The sequence below is a fragment of the Alnus glutinosa genome, chromosome 12, assembly GCF_958979055.1.
Source record: "Alnus glutinosa chromosome 12, dhAlnGlut1.1, whole genome shotgun sequence".
Classification (NCBI taxonomy): domain Eukaryota; kingdom Viridiplantae; phylum Streptophyta; class Magnoliopsida; order Fagales; family Betulaceae; genus Alnus; species Alnus glutinosa.
The window spans coordinates 6,177,579-6,197,913 of NC_084897.1; the positions used below are offsets into that span (position 1 = coordinate 6,177,579).

The 20,335-nt window shown below is 37.7% G+C and overlaps 1 protein-coding gene across 3 annotated transcripts in view; it reads left to right on the top strand.

The window, feature by feature from the left end:
- The window catches only part of LOC133851163 (protein HUA2-LIKE 2-like), a 34,367-nt gene extending 15,542 nt beyond the window's left edge, over positions 1-18,825 (top strand). The window contains exons 4-16 of one of the 3 annotated variants that reach the window (XM_062287481.1): positions 95-554; positions 7,493-7,601; positions 7,709-7,821; positions 7,947-8,134; positions 8,281-8,746; positions 8,856-9,285; positions 9,405-9,613; positions 15,121-15,183; positions 15,289-15,365; positions 15,477-15,538; positions 15,985-16,103; positions 18,295-18,462; positions 18,552-18,825. In XM_062287481.1, coding sequence (XP_062143465.1) covers positions 95-554; positions 7,493-7,601; positions 7,709-7,821; positions 7,947-8,134; positions 8,281-8,746; positions 8,856-9,285; positions 9,405-9,613; positions 15,121-15,183; positions 15,289-15,365; positions 15,477-15,538; positions 15,985-16,103; positions 18,295-18,462; positions 18,552-18,584 — 2,497 coding nt within the window. In that variant the 3' untranslated portion in view covers positions 18,585-18,825. Of the gene's footprint in view, positions 1-94; positions 555-7,492; positions 7,602-7,708; positions 7,822-7,946; positions 8,135-8,280; positions 8,747-8,855; positions 9,286-9,404; positions 9,614-10,957; positions 11,013-11,149; positions 11,495-15,120; positions 15,184-15,288; positions 15,366-15,476; positions 15,539-15,984; positions 16,104-18,294; positions 18,463-18,551 lie in introns of those variants that run through there. The other 2 variants (XM_062287479.1, XM_062287480.1) reach the window with 2 other exon arrangements.
- Positions 18,826-20,335: the final 1,510 nt, after the last annotated feature.

A 20,335-nucleotide genomic window follows, 5' to 3' on the forward strand; every position in this document is an offset into this window, starting at 1 on the left:
TCTGAACTCAATTTTGTTGTTCATAGAACTTAATCCAACCTCTTTAGTCTGTTCATTTCTAATTGTCTGTTGCTCTTGTACTTATTTGATTTAGGTATGAGGTTATGAAAGAGGTCAAAAATTATCAGACACTGGAGGAGCCAAGTTCCAATTCTTCTTCTAATGATCACCTTGGTGAAAAGGATATCTTGGGCACCCGGTCAAGTCCGTCTCTAACAGATGCAGGAGATTCTCTTCCTCAGGCATCTCCACCCCACACCTCAAACTACAACATGTCTACTTCAGATAGTAGTAATTTTGTTCAAAATAATGGCAGTTGTAGTCCTGATGTGCACTTACACCACAAGAGAACTTTGTGTGCTCCACTTGATGAAGAAGAAAAATTAGAATCATCAATGACTCAAAGACCAAAATCTGTAGGCAAGCATGGGGAAGCACATGTTGCTCTATCGTCCTTTGAGACAATGCTTGCAACTTTGACAAGGACAAAGGAGAGCATTGGTCGAGCAACACGCGTAGCTATTGACTGTGCAAAGTTTGGTGTGGCTGCTAAGGTAGGATACTGTCATTCTAGATTTTCTATCTAATTTTCAGTTCAGTACTTGGTTAAATCATGGATATTTTGGATTTAGCTAGAAAATGAACTACTAAAAAACTCCTTATTTTTTCCCCTTTTCTTCTCCTTTTCTTTTCCCTTTTAACTCATGTAGTCAATTGACCCCTTTTTTAGGTTACAACTGCAAGGGATGAGGTAAATAGTATATTTTTTATATAATATTTTTCAGGATGTATGACCCTCTTAGGCTGTGTCTACCTCTTTTGAGATTCTGTCTGCAGTCATTGATACTGTCAATCTTTTGTGAAGTTTTTCCTAGACTGAATTCTCTTTCTACAATATTTTCTTTTAACTCTATTTCCTTTTATTTTCGAATTTAAAATGTGTAAAACTTCAGAAGGGCTAGTAATCATAAATGTGATCCTTGTTTATAAAATTGTGTTTACTAGTTGACAAGAAGTGTGAACGTGGTATGATTATGTGGAAATACCGAGTGTAATTGTTAACTTGTGAAAGTTATTGTAGTTTGATAAATTTGAGAACAGAATAAATTTAACATTTGAGATTTCCATTGGTTAATTTGAATAATTCAGCAATGGAAATTACTTGCTAGAAGTAGATAAATTGGATGCTTTGCCTTTGATGCATTACTACATGGGCTATGTTATCTGTTCTCTGCCAATAAATTCAAGATTTTACAAGCCCTTGTTTCTTGATTGAAATTTTGTTCTTTAAACTTTTCTCTTTGCGCAAGTTTTACCTAGAATAAATTTGTTGGTCAACTACAGTTTTGAATTTGGAGTATCTATATGGAACATTTATGAAGTTATTAGATGGGACGATCAAAATGTACAAACGGGAAAAAGTGTATTCTAACATATTTCAAGAGGAAAGGGTAGTTTTAGCGTGCTATGATATGGACATGTCATGTTTGTGGTATTCCATTTACTGTTATGTGGTTCGTTTGGCTTGACTTGCATCTACTGCCTTATGGCCCTCGTATACTTCACTGTTAATTTCAGGGGAGTTTCAGCCTGTGGTTTTCTTTGTTGAGGGTGAATTGGGTGATGCCTAGGACAGTTCTAGGTTTGATGGAAGGTAATGGAATGGAGGTTTGGAATGAATAAGGGCTGTTTAGCTTGGAAGATTTTGCTGGGCAGTATCTCTTCGGAGTAGAACAATTATGTATTACAAGGTTTGGAGCTTCCTTCAGGCTTAGAAAAGCTTTTCAAGTTCTTTGTTTCGTAGTATTTTTAAGTTCTCTCACTCGTTGGCGCATGTCAACATCTTCTTTCGTCTGTGTTTGCTCTTTGATGTTGGCGTGGCTGTAGCCTTTGGTTTTGTTGTCTACATGGGTTTCTTGAGCTTGTTTGTTGTTGAAGCTAAAGCCTTTGAGCTCTCGATAGCAGAGGAGTGTTCAGTTCTTAGTTTGGTTGAAAGAATCTGAGGGTTTTCCCAAGCAATATTGTTGGGTAAGGTAGGTGTTGTTTGGCTGTTGAACTCAGTTTAGGAGCTGGTCCGAAGGATAGAAGTGACCGAGTTTGTCAAATCGTCAGGGGATGGAAACAAGGCATTCATAGCTTAGAGAGGCTCTTATAGGTCCGGCTAGTTTATGGAGGTGCGGAGTGTGGGAGTAGCGGCCGGAGAGGCCTTATCGTAATCACAAAGGGGTGAGAAGAGAGGGGATGGAGTCGCTTTGCCGCTGAGATGCGAAAGGTGGTGTCTTTCTTCAGATTCCCTTTCGGCGAAGGGAGCAGAATTTTGCCCACTAGTGGTTCATAGTCAACCGCCGTGGTGGCTCTTCCTCGTCTTCAACAGTTAAGGAGATGATGAAAGGTGGTTGTGACCTTTGTGGAGGTGGTAGGTAGGGCAGGGTAGTTGCAGGGGTGCCCTTCGGTGCCGGGTGCAACAGTGGAGCGAGCACCTTGTACATTGGGCCATACTAGGATTGTTGCCTCTGTACCTCAAGCTCAAAAGGAGGTTGCTCGAGGCAAATTTGCAGGTACGTCCACTCTCAACTTTCATGTTGCAGAAGGAGATGAGGTCGTTCAAGGGATGACGTGGTGGATTTCGGTGGGAACCTTTGCAAATGGAGAAGTCAACTAGAGAAATTAGAAGGGGAAGTGGACCTAGCTCTTTAGATAGTGGATGAGGGTTTGAACTCTTTGGGATGGGAAGCATATAATTTTTTGAATCAGGCTTTTTCTAGTTCAACGAAGCATTTAGAGAAGGCTCAATGTATTCACTAAAAGAAGCCCAATTCCTAAGATGAAAGGGACAGGCAGATAAAGAAAAACAAGGTCCTCCTCAACAGCAAGTGAAACATGTGTTTCACATCAAGCCTACCTTTAGGTGGTTTAGGCTCTCATAAGCTAGGAAGGCCTCTTCTTTGGGTGAAGACCTGGTTGTGGAACGGGCTTGGAGAGCTCAGAGGTGATTTGCTGTTTCGAGCTCCACCTTGCCTAGTGGTCCTCTGGTGGTCTCGCCATCAGCCTTTTCGTTGCCAAGGATGTTGCACGAGTTGTTCAAACTTCTTGGGGGGATAGACATTGCGTCTGTGCCTGCCGTTCTTCCCTCCATGATGGACCCTCTAGCAAACCGGTCGCAACCACCCCCCCCTAGAATTTTCTGATGAGAAGGTTGAGTTGGTCCCCTTACTTCCTAGGCTATCTAGTTTGCACTCTAGCGGCAACGTATGTAGGTCTGGTTCTTCTAAAGGTTTGGCTCGCCAAGTAAGCCTGTTCAAAGGTATGGTGTCTGATTATGTTTACTTTAGAAATGTGGATTTGAGTGCCAAGTTAGTTCCTTTATCATCAGAGGCAGTGTTTACCCCTAGCTTGGGCACTTTTTCAAAACACTCATAGTGGGTTTTTGTTGCTAAAAGATCTTTTAAGTTTGAGAATATGTGGTTAAAGGCCAAAGACTTTGTGGACAGGGTGAGGTAGTGCCAGAGCTTGATGTTATTCAATAGTACTCTTTTGGGACAATGTCTATGCTATATGCTTGTGAGAAGGGCTTGGTGGAGAGTTAAAGTGGATTCTAAATATGGCAGTTCGTGGGGTGTGTGGTGTTCTAATGAGGCTCATGGGTCGTATGGGGTGGGCTTATGGAAGAATATCAAGAGGAGTTGGGGGGTGTTTTATAGTCATGCCAGATTTGAGGTAGGAGATGGCTTCAAGATTAGTTTCCGGCATGACTTGTGATGTGGGGATTAGGCCGTTAAGGGAGCTTTTCTGGATTTTATATAATATTGCTAGCGTTAAAGATGCTTCTCTAGCGGTTCGGTTGGAGCTTTCTAGTAGTGATTCCCTTAAGTGGAATGTAAACTTTACTTTTTGATAAGTAATGAAAATTTATTAAAAACGTAGAGGGGCGCAATCCTAGTTCATAGGAAGTATATAAGAGAACTCCTAAAATCTAAAAAAAAAAAAAAAAAAAAGATCAAAAAACAAAAAAATAACAAAATTTCAAAAAATAAAAAAAATTAGAAACATGCAAACTACTCCATGCTACTTTCCATGTATAAAGGGATTGTTTTCCATCTTCTTCAGCTCTAACATCACAGTCTTACAGTCTTCAAAGCTCCTCTGTTCTCTCCAAAGACATCACATTAAACACAAATGAGCCAATCTCTATATTTTAAAGGTAGTACGGTTTCCCAATTGTTCACTTAACTCACCAATAACTCACTAACCCTTCGAGGCATAACCCAAGCAAACATCAAACAACTGGAAAAGTGCTCTCCACAATTTTGTTGCAACCCCACAATGAAGAAAGTGATTGATAGACTCCCCACATTTTTTACACATACAACACTACACATTCATCTTTCGTAAATTATCCAAAGTTAAGATTTTTCCTAAAGCCGCCATCCACATAAAAAAGGCTCACTCTCGAGTGAGCCGTAACTTTTGGAAGTGGATGTCTTTGCTTTGGTTTTTAAGTTATTGTACTCCTTTATTACTTATATATATATATATATATATATATATAATTCCAAAAAAGAAAAATGATACTCCTATGGCTGTATCCTCCTTCATCTCTTCTTTTCTTTTCTTTCTGTTTCTCTCCCTTTAAATTCTTCACAAAGAATTCTTGGATACATTAAATCTTGGGAGTTTGTCTATTTGGGACTGCTGATTTGACATTGTATACTTGGGGTTGTGGCCTCCTTTTTGGCGTTTTTCCATTTTCTTATCCATTTCCTTTTGCTTAGCATTTGAACTGCTTCAAGGAGAGTGCTGTAAGACCATGGCAATTTGACTAACCTCAACTCGCACTTTCTGCCATTACCATCAAGAACTACACACACACACACACACACAAACTGGTTCAGGTTGGCAGGCTCACCACCAAAACCTCTATGATGGATTCAATTCCATAGAAGAAAGGCCTTCCACTATTGTATCCAAGCATCTACTTCCACAGGGACCCAACTGAGCTCTTTGTCCTTGAATATATCTGTGTATCAAATTTGAGCTTTCTGCGGCCCACTTCTATGATGAACTCAATTCCAAAGTGTGCATGGTATCGTTTATCAATCTTGTCTTTACCTACGACATTTGGAAATCCATTCAGGATGGTGTTGTGTTTTTCTCTGACTGCAATTGTTTAGGTGATCTACTACTAGGGGTTGGAGTTGATTTAGATTTAGCAGTCAGGGTGATGTAGAAAATCTTCAAGTTGAAAAAGAAGAAGAGGGGAGTCTAGTTTTAAGCATGTAGATAATGAGTTATTATTTTTCATACCGAAAGCTACCTTTACTGCCATCTATGTTGAAAACCACATTATGAGCCAACAAGATCTCTTGAATCATCTCTTACATATTTGATGTTTTGTATGCAAAATACTTCTTTGGTTGTCTGTGAGTAGTCAAATGGTCGGTCAGTTTTGAGATTTAAGTGATAAGGAAGGCTGGAGTAAACTTAGTGGAGCTTTAGTGTACTTGATGGATCTCTAATTATGTAAGTGTGCATACATATAAACACATACATACGCTGCCTAGAACTAGGATTATGTGAAGTATTGTATACGAACTAGGATTATGTGAAGTATTGTATACTAGGTAGCCTGTAAATCTACTTTGTTATGTCTTTAGTTAGGGGGCAAGTGTGGTGATATTTTCAATGGAGACAGGATTTTAAGGTGGGGGGGATATTATTGGTTATTAGTTGTCGGTTTCTAAGAGATCATTTAATAAGTCACTTCTCTGTACAATATGCTGCCCTGGTTTTGTGTTTTATTTCTTGCAGGTATTCTATTCATTCTTTTAGTGGGGAGGATTTTAAACGCATTTTGGAGTAAGAAGGTTGTAAAGAACCAATGCTTTTTGGAGGTGCTCCCAAGAGGTGGTGCTCCCGAGAGGTTGCTGGGGCGTTTGGAGTGGGGTTGTGGAAGTTTATAAGGAAAGGTTGGGAGAATTTCTCCAAATTCCTTAGATTTGAGGTGGGGGATGGGAGTAGGATTAGATTTTGGCATGACTTGTGGTGTGGAGATACGATTCTGAAAGTAGTGTTTCCTGATCTCTTTGGCATTGCTCGGGTCAAGGATGCGTCAGTGGCTGATAATTTGGAGATTTTGGGCGGGTCCATTCAATGGAACGTGAGCTTTGTTAGAGAGGCTCATGATTGGGAAGTCGATGTTTTTGCCTCTTTCTTCCAGGTGCTGGACTCTACCAAGGTGAATAATGAGAGGGCAGATTGTCTTAAATGGGTCTCGTCCAAGACAGGTGTGTTCAGGGTGAAGTCCTATTTTGGTTCTATGATGTGTTCTGGAGGTAGTCGGTTCCCATGGAAGAGTGTGTGGCGGTCTCAGGCTCCCCCGAGGGCAGCTTTCTTCACTTGGTCTGCAACTCTAGGCAGAATTCTTACCTTGGACAATCTCAGGAAGAGGCACATAATTATTGTTGATAGATGCTGTCTTTGCAAGCAGGATGGGGAATCAGTGGACCATACTCTTCTGCATTGTGATGTGGCCTCAACTCTATGGAACAACATTTTCTCTCGCTTTGGTATTTCTTGGGTCATGCCTAGGAGTGTGCTTGACTTAGTTGCTTGTTGGTGGAAGTCTGGGAGATCTGGGAGCGCTACTTCTTGGAAGATGGTGCCTATTTGCCTGTTTTGGTGTATTTGGAGAGAAAGAAACCTTAGGTGTTTTGAGAACCTAGAGAGCTCCCTAGAGGAGGTGTTAGAGTTGTTCCTCCATACCTTGTATGTCTGGTCGATGGCTTATTTGTACCCATTATCAATCAGCTTTGCTGATTTTCTTGCTTCTTTTTCGCTTTCTAGTTAGGTGTTTCCTGTTGTATACTTCTAGTGTACGTAGGGCGCCATACGCTTTCAATAAAACTATTCTTACTTATCAAAAAAGAACCAAAGCTTTTTTTTTTTTTTTACTCGGTCAAACCTTTGTCAAATTTTTTTTTTCTCCTGCAGAATTGTATTATATGTTACATATGAGATTGTAATTTTCAGGGTTGAGACAGTGGATGGGTGGGTTGTAGGATTTGGGATTTTTAATGGAGACGGTTTAGGTTGGATGAGATAATATAGATGATTACTTCTAGCTTTCCAGGGCTTTTAATTTAGTATCTCTGTTGAATATTTTACCCTCTGGTTTTGTAGTTGCTGTATTGACTGCTTTACAAATTCTTCTTTTACTGGTTGTTGCATGAGCATGGTCCTGTTTAATGCTCTTATCAGCCTTTCCTTCTTATGTTAAATACTCATTTTACCCTATCTTAATCTCTTTGTTAAGTGCATGTAAAGTTCTGTGTACAAAAATCCCTTTCTAGAGGACTAAAAGGAGACATTTTTTTTGCCTAATGAAGATGAGACTGCAGGGTCTTTCTTTGCAGCATTAATATTGGGTTGCATTTGAAGTATAACACTCACCATGCGTATTTCTTTGTGTATTTCTTTATAATCTTTAAATTAGGTGGTGGAAATTCTTGCCCGTAATTTGGAAACTGAGTCAAGCTTACATCGGAGGGTGGACTTATTCTTCCTTGTCGATTCTATAACTCAATGTTCTCGCGGTTTGAAAGGTAATACATCTGTATTCTGTACTACAACGTAACAACTAACTAGTTAACAAAATGCAAGTTGTCTGTGTTGGTTTTTGTTGATGTTTAAATGGAGTTTAAATTTTCAGGTGATGTTGGTGGTATCTACCCCTCTGCTATCCAAGCAGTGCTTCCACGCTTATTGTCAGCTGCTGCTCCTCCTGGAAATACTTCCCACGAAAATCGCAAGCAGTGTCTTAGGGCAAGTGAATTCCTTTTGAAATAAGGAAAAAGATCATTCACATTAATTGTATCGTCATCTACTTATAGTTGTTCACTATTGTTTGTTGCTTACCCCTCTCTATTTTCCTCTATTTTCCGGTATAGGTTTTGAGGCTTTGGTTGGAAAGGAAGATCCTTCCAGAATCCATTGTACGTCACCATATGCGAGAATTGGACTCCCTTAGCGGTTCATCTTCTGCAGGTCCCTACTCTCGACGCTCGTCAAGAACAGAAAGGGCTTTAGATGATCCTGTTAGAGAAATGGAGGGTATGCTTGTTGACGAATATGGAAGGTTTGAATTTACTTTTATCTCATATACTATTAAAATACCCCCCCCCCCCCCTTTTTTTTTTCTTTTTTTAAATTCCTGTAACCCTTTCCCAATTTGCTTAGAAAAAAAAAAAGAGCAATCTTTTGATGTTTTTTCATATTGCACAGCAATTCAAGTTTTCAGCTTCCTGGGTTTTGTATGCCCCGTATGCTCAAGGATGACAATGAAGGAAGTGATTCTGATGGAGAGAGTTTTGAGGCGGTCACTCCTGAGCATAATCTTGAAGCCCGCGAAGAACGTGAATCAATCCCAGCAATCGAAAAGCACAGACATATCTTGGAAGATGTTGATGGTGAGCTTGAAATGGAGGATGTGGCTCCCTCTTGTGAAGTTGAAACAAATTCATCTTTTCGTGTTGCTGAAGTCAATGCTATACGGAGTTTGCATAGTCAATGTGAACAACATGTTCCACTGCTCTTTGCTCCCCCACTACCTCAGGATGTGCCACCTTCATCCCCACCACTTCCATCATCCCCCCCACCTCCTCCTCCTCCGCCCCCTGTCCCTACTCCATCTGCTATGTCTGATCCCTACACCAATGGTGTTGATTCAAAGCTTTACATGGATACACATGTGCGTTCCCATTCTTGGTTGCCTTTTCTTTTGTTGTTTTCAGTGTCAATATAGAAGAAGTGAACTCATTATGCACTCTTTTCTTTTTGATTTGCGTGTACACTTGCAGAATATTCGAGACAACTTAGTTCAATCTGTGGTTCATCAGCCCATTGCACCAAGAGTTGACCAAACTATGCATTATCGTTCTCCTGAATGTAGAGATCCTCAAATGCAGATACCTGAGCATGCCTCTTGCTCTTTCAGCAATTATTCTGTGCAACCAGTGAATAATGGTCAACATACTAATGGTGCTACCTTGCATGATAAGGCCTACAATTTACGGCCTCCTCATCCTGCGCCATCAAGTCAGTTCTCTTATTTTCATGGAGACCAGCATGTAAGACCTCAGAGGGATGCCCCGCCACCTTCCTACTCCAACAGATTCCACTTTGTGCAGAATGTTGAGAGAGAAAACTCTGGCAATAACCATGAGAGAATAAAACCACCCCCATATGAGCGTCACGAGCACTGGAGGTTTCCAGCACCTCCTTTTTCTGGTAAGGTTCTTAAGTGCAGTTACTAAAAAAATAGAGGGCTCTGTGGGCAATGGCATTGTTTGCTTTGATATTTTCTGTCACAACTTTTAATTAGCATTCATGGTTTTCTCTCCACCTAGGTCCAAGATATCCTGACAAGGGCAAAACATCTTATGCACATGTTCCGTATGACGGCCTTCCGTATGACGGCCCTCCATATGAGCCCACAAGAATACCGGGCCAAGGATGGAGATTTCCCCCTCGGACGATGAACCACAGAAATGCCATACCTTTTAGACCTCCATTTGAAGGTCCAATTCCAGTGGCAGGCAGAGGTGTGTGTGTGTGTGTTTTGGAACTTCTTATTTAATGAGAGTAAATAAAAGGTAAACAATAGTTGTGGCTTAGGTAGGCAAATAGTTGGGGTTGAGTGGCTGGGGTAGGGATCGGGAAGGTGTTTGGTTCATCTTATCAAATATAAAAATTGCTAGTTGGCTCTTTTCCTTTAGCCTCCATTTGGTTTCTTCACTCCTGGTAGAGAAGTTATTTTCCAAAAAAGTGAATTTTTTGGAAAAAAGTGGTAATTTGAAACTGAAAAGTAGTTATGCTATTTGATATTCTGTTTGGGTATGACCAAAATAATAATAATACCTTTACGAAATATTTTTTTTGTAGATGGAAAAAGGAAAATTCTATAATACTTTCAGTTCTGTAACGTAAGCCATGAAAGTGACAGAAGTATAAATCTATATCAAGCTATTATTATTAGTATTACTACTATTGTTATATCTACCCACCTGTTTCTATTTATATCTTTATTTTCCTTTTTTTTTCAATCCTGTTTTCTTATCTTTTTTAAGAGGACAGCAGGCAGACCTAGCCAGAACACCCCCCCCCCCCCCCCCAACCAAAAAAATAAAGAAAGAGGAACTCCATAGGCCCTCCACCTTTCTTTCTTTGATCCCCACCAGAAAACCCATAAATGAACCAATTCCCCTACCTCATTCTAAATTTTTGTTGTCTTTTGTTGATGTTGTGATAAAATGGCATTAGAGGTTGGGTGTAGTTGTGGTTTTACGGAGAGGATTGGACAGTTATGGTGGCGAGAGACAAAAGGGTGATTGGTAATGGGGCTCAGTGTGGGTGAATGTAGGGTGGCTTGGGAAGGGGTGATGGCCAAGTCCAGTTACTGGTCAAGGGTGGGGTGGTGTATGAAGTGAGAGGGGGTGAGACTGAGAGTGGGAGGGAGAGGGAGAGTGGCATTTATGAGTAGATTAGCCCAGGAAGTGCCAAGATGGGTACGGGAAGGGTGACATTGGCATAGTGATGGATGAGTTTCGTAGCTTGTTGAGGGTGGGGATGGGGGCTGCTGGGGTGAATGGGGTGGGTATGTGAAATGAGGAGAGGAGAGAGGGAGGGCCTCTTTTCACCTTTTGGAAAAGTTGACTTTTTTGAAGTAAAAATTTGAACTTTTTTCTCTTAAAAGTAGAGGACTTTGCCTAAATGCCTTAAAACTAAAGGACGCCCATTTTGAACAAAAAGTGGCTGAAAAGTAGTTAATCAAATTGGGGGGGGGCGGGGCTTAGCTATTTAGGTGATAGTATTTATATTTCTATGCCATGCTATCAGCTTAACCATAATTGGATCACCACTTCCTCTGATATTGTATATTATTATGTCATGTGTGTTTCAGGTCCAAGCTTTTGGCGGCCAAGATGAAATTAAATTAAATCTAGCTACTATGACTGGTATGTCATTTTAATATCTCCATCTCCATTGAGGATCCTGTTTTTTCTTCCCTAGCAAAATATCATATCCGACTAGCATATTCCCTTGGAATGCTAAATATTTTTATTAATCACATTGCTGGACAATAATTGTTTAGGTATGACCCTTTTTTTCATCTGGGTTCTGCGGCTTGTTCAAAAGCGTCGGTTATTTATTCTGGGCCATTGATGTTTACGCTGCAAGGTACTGATCTTCAGAAGACGGTTTGGCACAGAAGAATGGCATGTTGGCATGCCAGGTCTGTATATATTTATTCTGTCATCTCTTCTGCAAATGCAGAGCGGAAGACGGTCATTGTAGAGACGGGTGGAGAGCTGTAACTTACTCTAGGCTGTCATTTGTTTTTTTTTTTTTTTTGTTTTTCCTAATATTTTTTGCCATTATTAAATTTTCCCTTCAAATTTTTAGTATATTTTATTTATTGGAAACCCTACATAGGAATTCTATCAAGATATATATATATATATATATATATATATATATATATATATATATATATATATTTTTGGGCCAGTTGGCCGGTTGTTGAAACATTTACTTCCCAATGCAATCCTTTTTGGGTATTTGTGGTTTTTCCTTTTCTGTATCAAAATTGAGAATAGGTTGCCACAGATCAATGAATGGTTCATTTTATTTTGGTGATTTTTCCTTATCGTTTAATGTATTATGGTTGGTGGATGGAGCCCAGGGCTGTAAGCTAGCTACTCGTGAACATGCTCGGGCTTGGCTCAGATTAGTTCAAGCTCCGCTCGACTCGTATAACTTTATTTTTATTATTTTTATAATATTATTTTTAACTTTGTAAAGAGAACATGTTAAGTACTTAAAAGAAAAGAAAAAAATGTTTTTCATAATGTAATAGATATTAGTTGAATTATTGTATTGTAAGTCTGGATATAGATATGAGTGCATTTGTGTGTATATGAATGTATAAATATATTATAAAATAAACGTGTAAAATTGAGATTTGATTATTTAAGATTTGAGTTAATTTCTCTAATTATTCAAACAATAAATCTTAACCATAATTAAGTAACTAATAATGAGTACCAATTTTAAAAAAACATTAAATAATCACGATATTTACTTTATATATAGAATGACTAAATAAATTGAGTAGTTCTTGAATAAGCTTGAGTTCCTTAAAGAAATAAATGAATCAGAGTTTGAAAAGATTATCTGGTTCGGTGATAAATTCGAGTTCGGTTCATGCTCTAAAAAAAATAAACGAATTGAACTTAAACATTTTATACTCGACTTGGTACGGTTGGATTACAGCCCAGGATGGCTGTTAAGGTGATAAATATAAAATAAAAGCAAATTATAAGATTCAAAACTCTTGGGTTTGCTTTTATTTGTTCCAATGGTATAAGATGATGACTCGCTTTGAAGAGATGTGCTTGAAATTAATAGGGTTGTTGGTAGCTGCAATGCGTCCGAGTAATTGTAATGTGGGATGCATGATTTAATGTCGGCACACCTACAACCTGTTTGGCTGCTGTTTCAAAACAGCAGAATTAATTTGCAACTCATGCGTTTTGCTAATTCTTTTAGAAAACAAAAACAAGTGAAAACCAAAACAAGAATATATATATATATATATATATATATATATATATATATATATATATATATATTTTAAGTCGTTCCCGAAAACAGTTTTCTCGTCCATAAAGAAAACACATAAACCATTCTCTAACTTAAATGCACAGTAAAGAAAACGATATGAGATCATAGGTTCTTTTGAACGCGGTTTCTTTTTTTGCCTCATTCATTACTCCACCATTTTTCTGTCGTCTGCAGCTCCTTGGTCTCTCTCTCTCTCTTTGAGTGTTTATTTTAAGGTTCAGTGAGGGTTTCGATTGGAATTTGAATTTACAACTTGGTTTTAAAGGAGCCTTAACGGCTCGAGGATATGTTGCATATTTATGCTTTAGAGCATCTCCAACAGACCCTTCATATGGCTCATAAGAACTATGTTTAACTATTATGAGTCACTTTATCCTTCTAGCAGATGCTTCAAAATAGAGCAACTCCATCTATTTTGCTACAATGAACTTTCATATATGAAAGTTTAATGTAGCACATTTTAGTCTTATTATTATTATTATTATTATTATTATTCTTTTTTCTTCCCTCTTTACTCGTCTATTTCCCTTCTCTCTCCATCTCCCTCGACTTTTACAATAAAAAAAATACATTGAAAAAATAATATTTAAAGAAAGTAGAGGATGAGATATATAATCTATTGGAATTTAAATTGAAAATTAGTAGCTAAAATAGAAAAAAAAAAAAAAAAAAAAAAAAAAAAAAAAAAAAAAAAAATTATTTTAAATAGCTACAATAATCACCGCTGCTGGAGATGATCTAGGAAGGAAATTCTTTGGCAAATTCATTGCCAGCAGATTCGTTTGTGATGTCCTTATGGGTTTTGAATTTATATTTTTGAAATTTTGTTGTTATTTTTAAAAGTTTTATGAATTTTGTTTTTTGGGGCTGTATATATCATTTTTTTTTATTATTTTTTTTTTTTTAAATGAGTTGGGAGGAATATTGGTGGAAAAGATTCTAAGATGACAGCATATTGTTTGTATAAATGTATGGGGTACAAAGAACAGTAGCAGCATAGTGTGTGATGGCATGAATTGGAAGGTTGTTGAAGATAAGGATAGAGATTCAAAGAAATTCATGCAAACAATGATTAAAAGAAAGGGAGAGGGAAGAGTAGTGATGACTTGGATTGTTTTCACCCACTTTTGTACATCATTTATGATATTGCAAAATGGGGGTTGAGTGGGACTTAAAATTTCAAAAATAATTTGTCACTTCATCTAAGGACGGAACCGAAAATTCTTATGGGCATGGATCATTGACAAAAAAAAAATTATTAATAAGGATCAGTAGGCTAAATTTTAGAAATATTTAAGAGAAAACTTTCTATAAACTTTTTAAAATTACCCTTAAGAGGGTTTTTTAAAAAATTATCACCCGTCCGTTAAGATTTAATGGAAAATCCTAATGGATGAGTGAGATTACAAATTTTTAAGAGTTCGATACATTAAATTAAGAGTTTTTTAACTTTGAGAAAAAATTGCAAAAGTGATGAAAGTTTAAAAGGATTAAAGAAAGTTTTTCCATATTTTAATGAAGTAAAGAATGCATGTAAAAATTATTTTTCAAAGAAAAATATTAATACTTACCCAAAAAAGAAAAGAAAAAAAAAGGGTTATATATTGATTGTTATAGAGGAAAATTACCGTCATCGTACGTGAAATCGTTCATGGTGAGAGAGAGCATTAGCATAGCTTCTAAAAATAATAATACCAAAAAGGAAATTTCACTTAATTTTCAAAATTGTTGTCACTTTTATAATTACTTTCTTTAAACTTAAAAAACTTAATTTAGTATATATATCTTTCAATTTTTTTCAATTCAACTCACCGTTAGAATTTTCAGTTAAATCCTGTCAATTTTTTCAAAATACTCGTTTTCTTTTTAAAAAATATATAATTTTTTTTTTCCAAATACGTATGTATGAGTATTTTTATAAATTTCATTAAACTATACCTAAATTTTTGCAATTTTGTCATTTTTTTCCCTAAAAAAAATAATATTTTGGGAGTTTTAACACCCATCCGGTAGGATTTAATGAAAAATCTTAACAGATGAAGAAAAATAAATAAATAAAATTGAATGATGGATTCACTAAATTAAAAAAAAAAAAAATTAAGTTTAATGAGTAATTATAAATGCTATAGAAATTCATAGGGTTAAAGTGCAGTTTTCCAAATAAAAAAATAAAATGAAGCAAAATTTTATTATTTTGGGATAGGCAGGAGAGTGAGCTAAAATTAGAATGTAGAGAAGCAGATGTTGAAAAGATAAGCAGCAGGGAGCAAAAAAAGGTCCTCAACGTAAGCCGCTGACTTACTTTCGTAACGCAGTCCCTGAAGCCCCCCCACACCCGCAGCTCTCTGCCTCTCTCTCTTCTTGGTGCTCAAACTTCCAAAGGAAACACCAATAAATCAGGGCCAAAAATATTTACTCCACAGAAAATATTGCCATCAGAAACACGAAATGGGTGCTTCCCAGTCAACCAAAGAGAAATCCATCCATGATTTCACTGTCAAGGTAATTTTTTTTTTTTTTTCAATTCAATCTCAAAACCCCGCCATCACATCGCCTTCTTTTTCTACTTATTGCAACTTGATACTTTCTCGATGGATAAATTTGCAGGACGCGAAGGGTAAGGACGTGGACCTCAGCATTTACAAGGGGAAGGTCCTTCTTGTGGTTAACGTTGCTTCCAAATGGTTGGTTCTTCACCTTTCCTTAATTTGCTTTTTTGGGATTTTGTTTTTTGTGATTTGGGTCTGAATTCAGTTAACTAATTGAATATGGGTTGGTTGATTTTAAATAAACAGTGGGTTTACAGATACGAACTACACCCAGTTGACTGAGCTTTACAACAGATACAAGGACAAAGGTTTGTGTTCATAAGATTAATTTTTTGACTTATCTAATATCTATGGATGTATGTCTCTATGTATTTTCTTTTTATGTAAATAGCTTTGTGATCCACCCGTTATCGACTTTGCTGTTTTTCCTATTTTTATGAGAAATTATAAGAATCCCATGAAGGATTCTGCTTTAGTTTCATTCTTTGTCAAAGATCCATCTCAGACTTTGCTTGTTTCTGCTATTATCTGAGGCTTTACGAAATAGCACCTTCAAAATATTGTTGTAAAAATGCCTTCATTTTATTTTTTGGCATTGGTGAGGGAAACTTTTGTGTGGTCACAAGTCTCATACATAGTTTTTGTTATGGCTTGTTAAGGTCATCAGATTCATGCATTGGACAGCAAGTAGATCATTTATATTAGTTTTTATTTAAATTTGTTTGTAGTTGAGGATTGTCTTGGGTGATTGCAGGTTTTGAGATCTTAGCATTTCCATGCAATCAGTTTTTAAAACAAGAGCCTGGGTCAAGCGAGGACGCTCAACAATTTGCATGCACAAGATATAAAGCTGAATATCCAATATTTCAAAAGGTAGTTGGATGTGTATATATCAGTATCACACATGTGCAGGCACACAGACACACAAAAACATACACTGGCTGCTTTTTGTGTGGATTGCAAATTGAAGTATAATTAAAGCTTTTTGGTGTCACATTTCAGAAAAATATGTTCTGTCAGAGTAATTTTTGGAACTTTTTTTTCTAAAAAAAAAATAACAACTGAGCTAGAAGCTTATTCTCTTCTTTGTCAAATGCTACAAGATGAATTTAAAAGTTCATGTGAATTTATCAAGGTTTTAGCTTTACTCTGGAAATTCTTGAAAGAGAGTGAGTTTAATTAAGAACTGAAAGAGAGAGCTTGAGTGATAGTTAATTAATTATTACTCGAGCGGTAAAATGGATACTTATTTTTCCCATCAATATGGAAAATTGGTAAAATGATTTGGATCAAGCATATAAATATTGTATGCCTATATCCACTTCTTTATGGTTTAGAGCTCTTGAAAATGTCCTTTTTTTAAGGTTGATCATTTAGAGTTAAGAAAGAGAGAACCGGTTGCTAGACCACTTTCTGCCTCCTTATACGCACCACCCAGCAGTTGGAATGTTGAGATTAGGTTCAATAGTTACAGTAGTTGCTTTTACTTGCTAGACGTTTTCCCAAGTCGGTTCTCTCTGCAAGTTCTGTTTCGGATGAGGCACGTGTTACCTCAAAGAGTTCTCTTGTGGCAGCTTGATTTTTACATATGTTGATTGGTATCCATTGGTTGAGATGGATGGTATCACTCAGTTGTTTTGATTTATGCCAAAGGGACATTCTTTCTTTGGAGAAAGATTTGTGCCAAAGAGATTTCTATTTACCTTTGGCCTTGAGCACTGCTAAGTAGGAGGCCCAGTAATGGTTGGGCCAGCTTAATGCCCTGACTTCAGACTGTAAAACCTACATCCTGTACTGATGAGGTGGGGGGACTGTATCTCTTGACTTTGTAACAAAATGAAAATCAGCATGCCTTGCCAGCCTTTTGAAGCTTTCAACCAATGGACCAGTTTTATCTGATTATTTTTTCAGAAACTATTATTTTTTCTTCTTCTTTTCCTTTTGGTTCTTTTCCAAGAGATCAGATGATGTGCTTGAAGACAAATGTTGGTTACCTGCCTGGCAGCTACATGCCTCACTATATTGTGATGTTGGGTCCATACTCGGCAGGTTGGATTGCCTTGTCTTCTATTGGTGTAATCATTTTGTTACCTGTTGCCCTTCAATCAGTTAGCATCGATTATGAAAGACTGTGCCAGGGGGATAAGTTTTCTGAAGTCTTTCCAACCATAATGTGATCTTTACTGTCTGCTGCCATAAGTAATGGGTTACACAAAATGGAAGAATTGAGCTGGTTACGGTATTATCTGAATTCAGAATGGGAGGGACAGCTATATGCTTTTAGTACAGATTTAGGAACTGTTGACATTTGAATGATTCCTATCTGGGGCATTACTCTATAGATATGGAACATAATCTTGTACAATCCAAATATAGATGTGAGAATGAGAAAAGAGCTGCATGCTAAGGATATAAGTTCATTCTTTCGTCTGGGAAGTTCAGAAGTTGTTAGGGATTAGTCTACAATTATATGTTTGGGATTTGTCAAATATATGGGATTAATTTGGATTTCTTTTAACTGATGAAGCATTGGAGATGATTTTGGGAATCTTAGGAATGTATGACATACGTCAAGGTTTCTGAGAAGTTGACAATCAGGCTTTATTGGGCATTGGAACAACCACTAAACAGATTAGAAGTCATGAAACTGGTTAAGAAATTCCTTGCTCGTTTACTTTTGACAATTATTCTTTCCATCCTCATTCCAAATTCCAGAGGGTAAAAGACTAGATGCCAAGTTCAATTTTTTGGGTACGAAGCAAAATAATGACTCGGGACTATACGATCAGACTCTCAAAGCCTGTTACAGATACGAAGACTAATGCAATGGTTCTAAAAATAGTCTCTCTTTACTTAATGGAGAGAGTAGCAGAAGTTGGCATGACATCAGAACTACATATTTTACCTTTCATTTATGAAATTGCTTATATTCATCCTTTATGATTGCGCCATCCATGATGGCTGTTCACCCATGCTTATTGCTTGCCTAGTGAGACAGCTGCATTCTGTGATGTACCTTGAATTCACTTGTTAACAATAGATCTCCACTCTCTTTTCTATCTAGATTCGTTGCAATGGGCCAGACACAGTACCTCTCTACAAGTTCCTAAAAGCAAGTAAAACTGGATTTTTGGGCTCTAGGATAAAGTGGAATTTCACCAAGTTCCTGGTGGATAAGGAAGGGCATGTCATTGAACGCTATGGCACAACCACTGCTCCTTTGGCCATTGAGGTACTCTCTTTCTCTCTCTAGCCCTCAACATTATTTGCTTGTCGTCAAGAATGCTATTTTTTATCAATTCATTGTTATGTTTGACACAGGTTCACATCAAGAAAGCACTGGAAATTGCTTGAAACTTTCAGTAGTCAGTTCTGATCTTATGAAGATGTTTAATTATAGACACCAATAAAAGGGCATATGTATATTGGCGCCACTATTCTCAGCTGTTTATTATTTTTAAATATTTTGTCTTGAAATCTGTATTTTCTTTTTGGCACTTCATTTCCTCTGTGTCAAGTGTTTATTGTAATTGCCAAGTTCAATGTTTTTGTATGGTTTAAATAGCATTTTAATAGAAGTGTGAATCATTATGTATGGTTTTTTGTCGTCTTCTTCTTTTGGCAAGATGAGATTTCCATTGCATCAAAGGATAAATACAAAGAAGTTCCAAGCAAATATGGGGAAATCCAAGTGGCAAAAGTAAGGTTTCCTACAACCACTTCTACCTAACCAGTACAATGCAAGTGGATACATTAGGACATTGGAAATGGGCCGAAACCCAATCCAAAGGAATCCTAGTGTGCACCAAAGCATTTGCAATGGAGGGGCGAGAGTCACTGATCCGTCGGTTAGCTAGGGAGGAGGTATGGAAGGCTGAAGGTAGGAGGGTAGGGGTGGAGGTGGAGGGATGAGGGCGTGTGGTTGTGGGAAGAGGGGGAGGCGTGTGTGGAAGGTGAACGGGGAAGTGAAAAGAGGTGGGAGTGGGTGGGCGCTTGGCAAAAGGAGGGAGGGGTTGGGTGGTTTAGGAGCTTTGTCACGCGTGGAGATCACGTGCGGAGGAGGGGGTGGCATAAGTAAGGCTGGGAGCGGAGGAGAGGTTAGGGTTGGTGGCAGTGAGCTAAGAGCAACAGGCTTAGGGACAATAGTAGAAAATGAAAAAGGGGGGGAAGGAGGGAAGCCAAGGGAGGGAGGACGTAAATCTCCTCCTTTCCAAAACACTCATGGAGGAGAGATGAAAGAAGGGAAGCCAAGGGAGGGAGGAGGTGAATCTCCTCCTCCTTTCCAAAACTCTCATGGAGGAGAAGGGCTCTCGCAGGGGGAGGGGGGGTCTGGTTGGGAGAAGGAAAAGGCTCTCTAGCAGATGAGAGAGCAAAAGGTGGAGTAGAATGGTTGATTGGTTAATCATTACATGTGGGGGGTTTTTTCTTTTTTCTTTTAATGGGTAAGATAAAATTACTTAAAGTACATGAGGAGGGAGTGGGGGCCCTAACAAACACCCCAATTTAGTCAATATAATGCTCCAAAAAAAAATTAGAAACATGGAAATGGGTCAAAGAATTGGCAAAATTTAATATTTTCTTGGCCCAAAGGCTAAGAAAAGGGCCGTTAGATGAGATCAACGAATTTTTTAACAACCAAATGAATGAGTTGTTTAGAAAGTCACTTGCAACGACAACAAGAGAATTTGGATGCTACAACAGGAAAGATTGCACTGAAATCAATTGGACTTTAGATATTGAAGAGACACTCCACTTTTAATATTTAGAGAGAGAGGTGCCCGATGGTTGTGCAAGGAACATCAAATCTTGCTGTCTCCATAAAAATAAAAATACTTACTATGGAGAGGTTAAAAAAATAAAATTAAAAAATTAAAAAACCATAGGAGGGAGGGTGGTACGTGAGGCCCTCACACAACTGGGTGGCGTGTTAAAATGTAGTATTCCAAGTCTTTCTTCTTTTTTTTTTTTTAAAAAAAAAAAAAAAAAAAAAAAAAAAAAAAAAAAAAATTATACTAGAAATTGTAATATCCCAAAGTTTTTTTTCCAATCTATAAACATATGAGGATGAGAAATATTCCTCCGACTGCACCAATAGGAAATGGGTT